This window comes from Myotis nattereri (assembly GCF_964212035.1).
Source record: "Myotis nattereri genome assembly, chromosome: 14".
Taxonomy (NCBI): Eukaryota; Metazoa; Chordata; class Mammalia; order Chiroptera; family Vespertilionidae; genus Myotis; species Myotis nattereri.
In genome coordinates this window covers 51,991,039-52,001,216 of record NC_138089.1, presented here as the reverse complement: position 1 = coordinate 52,001,216, position 10,178 = coordinate 51,991,039, and the positions used below count along the sequence as shown (strand labels likewise).

Sequence of the window (10,178 nt, the reverse complement as noted above, 5' to 3'; positions counted from 1 at the left end):
ACTTGGCCATTCCTTGTGGATGTGGAGACCTCTTACTCATCGCAACTCAGGAACTATAAACACAAACTTCAGAGGAAAGGGGACATGTTACAAACTTCAGAGGAAAGGGGACAATGTATGTTACAATTGGCTGCTGGCTCTTAGGACTTTCTCGGGGACCCAGCATCTGCAAGCCCATTTCGTTCTGACGAGAGAGAGAGAGAGAGAGAGAGAGAGAGAGAGAGAGAGAGAGAGAGAGAGAGAGACCAAGCTGATGGCCCTGCCCGTTGGTTCTCTCACCAAGGAGAGAGGGACAGGATGACATGATGGGTGAGTGTAGGTTGCCTGGGTTCCGAATCAGTTGCTCCCCAGCCGTGTGTCTTTGGGTAAGTCCTGCCTCCTCTCTGGACTTGGAGATTCTCATCTGCAACAAGGGAAGAGTCACGTGACCTGCCTCCCTGGGTCACCTTGAGGATTAGCTGCCTCAGGGTAGCTTAGTGGTTGGCATGCCTGGCACCCTGGGAAACCTAATGACCAGAGCACGCCCGAGGCGATGCTCACGGAAGCCCACTCCAGGGAATGGCGGCTTCGGCGTAGATTGTAAGGCAGTGTTGGACTGATGGTGCCCGACTCCATTTCTTGAAATTGTTATTAAAGTTTCAGCCACTCCATGTGGCTATGGGTCCTTTCATGAGTTTCCCCAACAGAGCAAATAAGCAAGGAAGCTAGCGGCAAGCTTTCCCTTTATTTTCAGAGTTCATTCTGTGCCTCCCCCCCCCCCCCCCCAAAAAAAGGAGCTCAGTTAAATGTAGAAATTTATGTATCCATGTTAGGGCCCCCTTCATGTGTAAAAGCGTTTGCAGACATGGTGGGCCCCTCGGTGCCTTCTGGGGCTTGATCAGTGATCACTGCTTCTGTATCCACAGGGCTGAACACAATGGATCAAGTGCCAACCACGATGGATCAAGTGCCAACCACGATGGATCAAGTGCCAACCACATTCTATTACCTTGACTACAGCATCTCAGAGCCCTGCCAGAAAACCAACGTGAGGCACATCGCGGCCAGGCTGTTGCCTCCGCTCTACTCGCTGGTGTTCATCTTCGGGTTTGTGGGCAACCTGCTGGTCGTCCTCATCCTGATCAACTATAAAAAGCTGAAGAGCATGACTGACATCTACCTGCTCAACCTGGCCCTCTCCGACCTGCTCTTCCTTCTCACCATGCCCTTCTGGGCTCACTACGCAGCCGGCCAGTGGGTCTTCGGGAACACCATGTGCCGGCTTCTGACGGGCCTCTATTTTATCGGCTTCTTCTCCGGAATCTTCTTCATCATCCTCTTGACCATTGACAGGTACCTGGCGATCGTCCATGCTGTGTTTGCTTTAAAAGCCAGGACGGTCACGTTTGGGGTGGTGACCAGTGGGGTCACCTGGGTGGTGGCCGTGCTCGCCTCTCTCCCAGGAATCATCTTCACCAAATCCCAACAAGAGGTGTCTCGTTGCACCTGCAGCCCTCACTACCCAACCAGTCAGTATCGTTTCTGGAAGAATTTCCAGACCTTGAAGATGGTCCTCTTGGGCCTGGTCCTGCCCCTGCTGGTCATGGTCGTCTGCTACTCGGGAATCCTGAAGACCCTGCTTCGGTGTCGCAACGAGAAGAAGAGGCACAAGGCCGTGAGGCTCATCTTCGCGATCATGATCGTCTACTTCCTTTTCTGGGCTCCCTACAACCTCGTCCTGCTCTTGAACACCTTCCAGGAGTTCTTCGGCCTGAACAACTGCAGCAGCTCCAATCGGCTGGACCAAGCCATGCAGGTGACGGAGACCCTGGGCATGACGCACTGCTGCATCAACCCCATCATCTACGCCTTCGTCGGGGAGAAGTTCAGAAACTACCTTTCAGGCTTCTTCCAAAAGCACATCGCCCGCCACCTCTTCAAACACTGCCCCATCTTCCAGCGAGAGGCCCCCGAGCGCGGGGGCTCTGTCTACACACGCTCCACGGGGGAGCAGGACATCTCTGTTGGCTTGTGACCTGCACTCGGTTTTTAGCCCTAGGCTGGGGGTGGGAGCAGCTATTTCAGAAAGGAAGTGGCTGTCCTAGAAGGCCAAAGATCCACCCGTCTATTTGGCATCTGCCCTTCCATTCTGGAACCAAAACGAGTGGGTGAAATAGCCACCTTGTCATCTGCCCTCCACGGACCTCAGCAATCGATGAACACTCCCTTCCCTGCAAAAGTTTATTATAAAAAATTGTCCCCCAAGAATTGCTGATGCTTGAGTTTGGTTGCCTGACCAGGCACAACAAAATGAATCAAGACACGTGCTGTATAGTTTCTTGCCTGCACAAGGCAGTGGACAGGTTGCAAGTGTGTGTAGAACAGTCCTTGTCTCATGTGGGGAGGAGAGACTTGAACGTGGTCAGTTATGAAAGGCTCTCTCCTCGTGTGACCTCCCTCCAAGGTGGGCAGTAAGTTTCCCAGGCACTCAGGCCCAGGTGAGAGTCCATGGCCGGGGGACCCACTGTTGGTGGAAGAGAGGGATGCTGAGCCCCAAGCTGCAGGCGCTGCACGCAAGGGCAGAGCTGTGTGACTGGTTGGGAGGAAGGTGTGGGCTGGGGTGTGAAGAACCTACATACCCCAGTAGAGCAGGGGCCTTGGCCAGCGTTGCAGGGGTTCATCGGGTGCCCTGAGGAGGACTTGGGAAGGTGAGCATTTAGGGCAGGGGGACCAGCAACACGCAGGTCAGGGTGAGGAGGCCTCTGCTGAGGTCACAGGCAGGGGTGGGGTGGAGGCGAGTACATTCACAGCATTTAGGGTAAGAGTCAGCAGAGCTGGGCAGATTGGGGTGGGGGCTAAGGGGCACAGAGAGACGCTAGGTTTCAACATGCAGACTGGAGATGCCCCAAAAGAGGCTTCCAGGAGGTTTAGGTGAAAAGCAGGAGGGGGAGGTGGGAGAGGAGGGGTGGGTCTTGTGAGCTTGCGCGCCGCCTGGTGCGGACAGACTCTGGCTGTCTCTCATTGATGCCCCAGCTCTCAGAGCATCCTTCCCGCCCCAGCTCAGTCACCAGGCATCTCCCGGAGGCTTTGAAGCAACAGGTGTGTGAATGCGTGTGCCTGAGGCCCAGGAACACTGCCAGCTCAGATAGGCAAACCTACATAGTCCATGAAAGCCCAGAGCTTTATAAGCATTAAGCCAAGAGGTGAGGGAAGGCCAAATGACTAAGAGTCTGCCTGCCACGCTCACACACACACCCCACCCCACCCTCCTCCCCCACACTGTCTAAGCATCGTCTTCCGGATTTAACCCTATCAATAGGCGGAGAGAAGAAGACACACATTCATTTGGAAACAGGCTGCCCCCAGCTGTATAAGCCACAAAAAGTACCATTGATCAACCTCTGTGTTTCGGGCTGCATGTGGGGCCTTTAGATACTCTTTAACGATGCCTCCTCCAGACAACTCGTACCCAAACTCTAAGAGAGTTACCCATTTGGAAGGGAGAACTATGGGGTTTTTTTTCCTCTCTGCAGTTGCTACTTTTCTTACTTAGCACATGCCTGAGGATGTTTTGAATTGTGGTAGCTAGGACCATGGTAGTCAATAGTAGGTGAGGAAGCATAGAGGAGTGAGAATCACCCGAGAGATTGTGTCAGAAAAATAGGAGGTGTTAATGATTTTTTCTCAAACTCTGAAACCTGAACCTTGTGGGTTGTGGTTGTGGACAGGAAGTGACTGAAGTACCTAATCTTTCCCTCTTAAGGCGGTTGAGGGGGCAGCCTCTGGCTTGGTTCAGACATTCTGATATCTTTGTATCTATCTATCTATCTATCTATCATCTATCTATATCTATATAGATAGATGATAGATAGATATAGATATATGGTCTTTGTATGTAAATAGAAAGTTACAAATTGCTTGGAAGAAAATGTGTCTAATAAAATCACCATCTAAAATAATAAATGATATTCTTGTTCTTTCAGTGAAGGGTCCATTTAGACACTAGCTCTTAAATTGTGATAGCATTTTGTAAGTAACTGGGAGAATTTCACACATGTATTGAGAATTGTATTTTTTTTAAATAGTATGAATAGTTTAAAAAGTTGACCCGGTACCTGGGTCAAATCTCCAGAATAATTTGTATTTAACGATGCTACCTCTGGGATGGAGTTTCTGAGCAGCTGACCCTGGAAATGGTTCAATTTCCAATTTAATTCTATGACTCAAATAAAAGAGTTGACACGTTGTTGTTGTTTTAAAAAAGCACCCCATGTGTGTTGAAGCATTCGGCAGCTGTGTGTGTTTGCAAATGAGGGCGCTAGATAACGGCAAGGCCTCATGGGCCTGCAGTCCTGAGTTGAAGGCCATGGGAGGCGGGAGGAGGTTGGTTGCTTTTTGTTCACTTACAGTCTCTCTCAAACACCTGGCTGCGTGATGGCAAGGATGCCCACGTGGATTTCTGTGCACGCGTCCCATCCGCAGAGAGCACAGGTGGGCCAGGTAGAGGTGACGTCTGTGCACACTCACGGCTGGGAACACACTGGTTTCCAGGTTTGCAGCCTGCTGTGCTGCCACCTTCCAGCAGGTGGCAGCAGAGCCAGCAGCCATCCTACTGGGACGTGGGTGAAATGCGCAGAAGACAAGGACAGCTGGAGCTGGCTCTTAAGACAACTTCGCCCAAACAGCATTGAAGGGCCGCCTTCCATCTCCTAGGCCTAGAGGAGGCATACAGGAAAGCCGACAGGGGCCTGAAGTTAGAGTAGAGGGACGGGGTCAGGGACAAGGGAGACGATGAAGGCAGCTGCTTGGGCAGGTTGGAAGGTGTCAACTTTTAGGGCCGAGATACATCACTTCTTATCTCCTTTCCATCTTAATAAGTGACTCCAGAATGAACATGAAGAAATAGCTGCCCAAGGTGTCTGCAGCCTTACCAGGGCCCGCCCCCACGAGCTCCTTCCGCCCATTTCCTCACTTCTCCTTGGCCTAGAGACCCTCCACTGCCTACTCTTCTCAGGAGTTCTGACTCCATTCACCATCCCCTGGGGGAAGGGACCCTGCTCCTCCACCCAGGGGCCCCTGCCAAGGAGGGCACTGCGTACATGCCGTGCATAAAGTCCTTAGCAGGGAGGAATAAGGTACAAATTCATAAATTAGAATTCCGTTTACACTTGTATTCCAAGGGTCCTCAAGTTTAAACAGCTCTAAGTTAAAATGCATTGGCATTTCCACTGCTACGATTACATTTAGAAGTCGTTTGTTTTCTATCGGAGGGAAGAACAGACAACCAAACATGAACACCAACCTTTCTGATGGAGGTATTCGACTTGCCACCAGCTACCCCGGAGGCTAGAAGTGGAGATAGAAGCGGAGCATAAGATGGGCTATCTAACTGCCCTCCCTACTAGTCTAACCTGTCGGCTTACAGTGGCAATGCGAGAGCTTCCCGAACCATCCTGGCCAGGAGGGACAGAAAAGGCAAAACCAAAACGCATTTCCATAGCTCCTTCGCGTTTCAATAAAATCCACTGCAGAAACCTTGCTTGTGTTTTTTCCGAAACATCGCCAAAACGTTAGTACGTTAAATTATACAGGTCATAATTGTGCCGAATTTTTCTTCAAGCATTTTTACAACTCTTCTTTACATTTGGCCCCATATTCTTGCTCTTTAATTTGATGGTAAGTTCTGTGTCATTGCAATTCTGTCATGTTTCAGGAATTTATTTTTGCTTCTTTTTCTGAAGGTGGTAACTAGGTTGTTAAGTGTATGTGTAGAAAGAAGTCCTTTTCGAACGTGGTTCAATGGAAAGGCCTTCGTTAAGAACGCTGTGCTATACTGCCCCTTTGTGGCCACTTTAGCAATCAACAAGGGCATCCCCCAACTACCTGGGCCACAGAGAATGAAGATGGAGCCTTTTTCCCTTCAGCGGTTTAAAGCTTGTCTGCTGGCACTCTTGTTTTTCTGAAGAACACGAGGAGTGTGGATGGGGCCGCAGGTTGATGCCTGCGGTGAGATAAAAACCCCAACTGCCCCTGCCAATCTCTGCAGATCGCTGAACTCACGATCTTGCAACAAGGTCCAAAAATGTCTTGTGGCAAAGCTTTCTCATAGCCCCTCCCACATTTCTCTTGCAGGTACCAAGTGTTTGTAGGTGGGTTTCTTTTACATCCACACCCTCCTGTCTCCCTTATGGATATCACCTCAATTTGATCACTTACGGTGTCATAGAATTTGAAACCAGAAAGGTTGCGAAGATCAGCCAGTCCAACCCCCTCATTATAGAGAGAAGGACCCGAGCCCACCTCCAGCCCCAGAGATTCTGGGGTAATGTTGTATTGTACCCTGCAAATCACACAAGGACGCCTCAAGAAGTCGAATTAAGGAGCCACATTTATGTCAAAGCCGGGACTACGAGAGGGCAATTTGCTCTCCAAATCTCGTAGGGCCCTCTTGGCCAAAACATCAGACTTATATAGGCAAATATCACAAAGGTATTGATTACATCTCGAGGTTTGGAATGAGGAACCTGGTTTGCAAAAATCAGTTTGTTACAGACGCTTCGATCGAGCAAGTTAGTTACAAAGATTAATTATAGTTTCAGGTCTTGGGACCAGTGAGTCAACGGAAACACATTATCTGGAGCCACTGAGGCCATTTAGAGTAAGTGTGCTGTCCTGGTCTCCAGGTGCAGAGGAATGTGTTTCGAAGGACCAGTAAGATCACTATCCATGGGGGTATTCAAACCGCAATCAGTGGAGTGTTCAATCGAATGGGATAACGGATATAAGTTCAGAAAATCAAAATAACTTTTCTATTATTTTAGCAAGCAAATCATTACAGAAGCCAGGTCAGCAGGGTGAAAATATTAAACAGCAATTTTTACCCAAGCTTGGTTGCTACCATGCTTCAGTAGCAGATCTGGGCGGGCCAGCGCAGAGGTGTGTTTCCGGTCACGGTGCTTCCCCATCGCGCTTGGGCAGCCAGCAGGGAGCCACTGAGTAGGCCGGGTGGGAGCAGGGGAGGTGGGTCTGGGATTCAGGGGGGCTGTGCTTCATCTAGCCTGCGCATGGTAGTCACTTGGGGAGCTTTACAAATAGTGACAGCTGACTCCCACCCCCAGGGGTCCTGATTGGGAGGGTGTACAATGCAGCCTGTGGATTTTTGACTTTTAGAAGTTCCTGGTGATTCTCAGTGTGGCCGAGTTTGACAACCTCTGCCTACAGCCTGTCCTGCTGAGCATGCTGGAGCCAGGGCTGCGGTCCCCGGAAGACACCCCCTGCCCTATGGCTGCAAGTGGGGGACACAAAGTCCAGGGAGAGTCTGGATTCGGCTCCAGATTTTCATACCAGAACGTTAGCACTGTCTTCAGCAAGCTGGCTTTTAAAGCATAGGAATCTAGACTTCAGTGGCAGCATAAAGTATCTACAAGAGGCCCTGAGTATTTCACGGTCATTGCTGGTTTGAGATTATGCTTTGACTCATCCATTCCAAGTGAAAAGCAAATAAAAGTGGGATGTCTGGCACCCATGCTGAGCTTGCAGCTTCAAATGCCAGAGAGACTGTCTCTCGTGCAAAAAGGGGGCTGCTGTGTGAGAAGTTTCACAAGTGAATATAGATTTCACTTTGTTGGTGAAAGAATCCCCCCCTGCCCTCCCTCCTGGGAACAATTCCTTTAACTCTCCAGTAAAACATTACCCCTACAGAGCTGCAAAACTCTGGAAGTCCGCGACAGGCTGGAGACGGCAATGATAATTCTGCAGTTAACTTTTCACTTACAGTTGAGATGCGATAGTATATGAGTTTCAGGCATATAGCCTAGAGGGTTAGACATTTAAATAATGTATGAATTGATCCCGCTTCTAAGTCTAGTACCCCTCTGAGACCACATATGGTTATTACAATATTATTGATTATATTCCCTAAGTTGTACTTGACTATTTTGTAATTGCCAATTTGTACTTCTTAATCCCTTTCCCTTTTTCACCCAGCCCTTCAACCCTCCTGAATGGATAAAGAAGATGTGAAATGAAATATTACTCAGCCATAAAAAAAGAATGAAGTCTTACCACTTGTGACAACGTGGGTGGATGTAGAGGATATTGAGCTAAGTGAAATTGGTTGGAAAGAGAAAGACAAATCCTATATAATAAAAGCCTAATATGCAAATTGACCAAACAGTGGAACAACCAGTAGAATGACCAGTCACTGTGATGTGCACTGACCACCAGGGGGCAGACACTCAATGCAGGAGCTGCTCCCAGTCCGCAGGTCCCAGGCCAGCCAAGGCAAGTGCCAGTGGGGGGCCCCGATCATCCCACCAGTTGCCCCACAGATCGGCCCTGATCGCCAGCCAGGCCTAGGGACCCTATTTGTGCACGAATTTCGTGCACTGGGCCTCTAGTACCATATAATTTCACTTACAGGTGGGATCCAAAAAACAAAACAAAAGAACAAACAAGAAAGAAACAAACTCATAGATTCAGAGAACAATCTCTGTGCTCTGTATTTTCTTTGATCTCGCAGTTAATCAGCTGCAGAAATGATTCCTTGGCAAGACCCCTCTGTGGGTGAGGACTTTCCATTGTTCCATATCGCCTGGGCGGGGGCAGGGTGGCCGCACTGTCACTGTTACTGTGATATGAACATTGATCAGTGGGTTCTGAGGCTATCAGTCAGATCAATTACAGAGTCCCCATCAGCCTCTGATGATCATTCAAGGGCCACTGCAGTGACACAAATTAGAGAGGCCACCTGCCTATCATGAAATCCAGGTTAGCCAGACAACTTCTTACTCCCAGAAATCATGTCCATGACCGAGTCCCACAGTGGCTTGCAGTGCCCTGGAGAGAAGACTCATGACCACCTGGGAGAGATGATCCAACACACCCGGACAGAGTAAATAACAGAGTGCAGTGCAAAGTGTCATGAATTCAGGGGAGTTGCATTTTAAATACATCCTTATTCACCCAATACCTATTGAGAAGCTACTGAGCTGGTGCTAGGGTTACCACAGGCCCCAGTTCCTGTGTTCAAGGAATGATGTAAGAGTCTAAAGACAGAGCCCAGAGGTAAACAGACAACCACAACGTGCCTGGGGTGAGGCCCGCTCCCAACGCCGAGGAGGGCGGCAGTGCTGGGCGGTCAGACTGGCTTCCTGACAGGGACAAAGGCTCGGCTGGAGCCTAGACCAAGGGGCAGCCTTCTGGCGTCTCATGTTTATATCAGGCCCCGACTCAGAAGCACAAATGAGACCATGTTATAACCAAACACACCCTTCCTCATTCGGGGCCGCATCTGCTTAGAACCCGGACCCATTTCATCTGTGCCCGCCTGTTCAGTGCAACCCCGGGATTGCTCAGTCAGTTTCAAGACGCATAGAATTCGTTTTCTGTTGGGCACGCCACTGCTGAAATATTTTCCCTCTTCTCCCATGCCCACAGTTGATTCTTCTGGGGTAGTGGATCTCAACCACAGGACGATTTTCCTCCGGGAGCCACCTCTCCACGTCTGGAGACATTTAGGTTGTCACGACTTGGGGAAGAGGCCAGGGATGCTGCTTAATACCCTCAACGCACAGGATAATCCCCCACAAGAAAAACGTGTCCAGTCCCACTTGTCAGCAGTGCTGTGGTTGAGAAACCCTGTCCCATCCTCATCCAGGAGGACACAGGTCTGTGGTGGGCTGTTTGGGATCCCAGGCAAGATTGCTGCAGCTTCCTCCAGACTGATGGAATGTTCTGGATTCTTGGCATGGCCACAGGAGACACGACTGTCCCTGGGCACTCTATCATCATCCACCCATCATCTCACTCTACCACTTTGGTCTCGGCCCTCTGTCAGTCCTGTTCTTCCCATCAGATCCTTCTCCTTCCCACAAAACAGCACCCCCTAACACTTCGGATTCTGAATCTACTTTTGACCCAGCAGACCACCGACCTCCACCTCCTTATGCGCCCCCTCCCTCACCTGCAGTAGAGTCCTAAAACCCAGACCCTCTAACCAGCAACCACCTTCTCCCCAGGCCCCTGAGAGCCCAAATCCTGAGAACTTGAGTGCCAATACAGTCTTTCCCCACCTAACCCTCGCTCTCAGGCCACCAAAGACTGCCTTCCTCAATAGCCACTTCTATCCCCATGCCCGTTCTACCCCTGAGAGAGAGAGCAGGAACCGAGGGCAGAGTCCAGGTACACATCCCATTCTC

General features: G+C 50.0%; 1 protein-coding gene across 1 annotated transcript; it reads left to right on the top strand.

Moving 5' to 3' along the window:
- Positions 1 to 916: 916 nt before the first annotated feature.
- LOC308529990 (C-C chemokine receptor type 5-like) lies at positions 917 to 2,014 on the top strand (the record flags this gene model as incomplete). The annotated part of the gene is made up of 1 exon (XM_081106403.1): positions 917 to 2,014. The coding sequence occupies one exon, from the start codon at positions 917 to 919 to the stop codon at positions 2,012 to 2,014; it is 1,098 nt and encodes a 365-aa protein (XP_080962529.1).
- Positions 2,015 to 10,178: the final 8,164 nt, after the last annotated feature.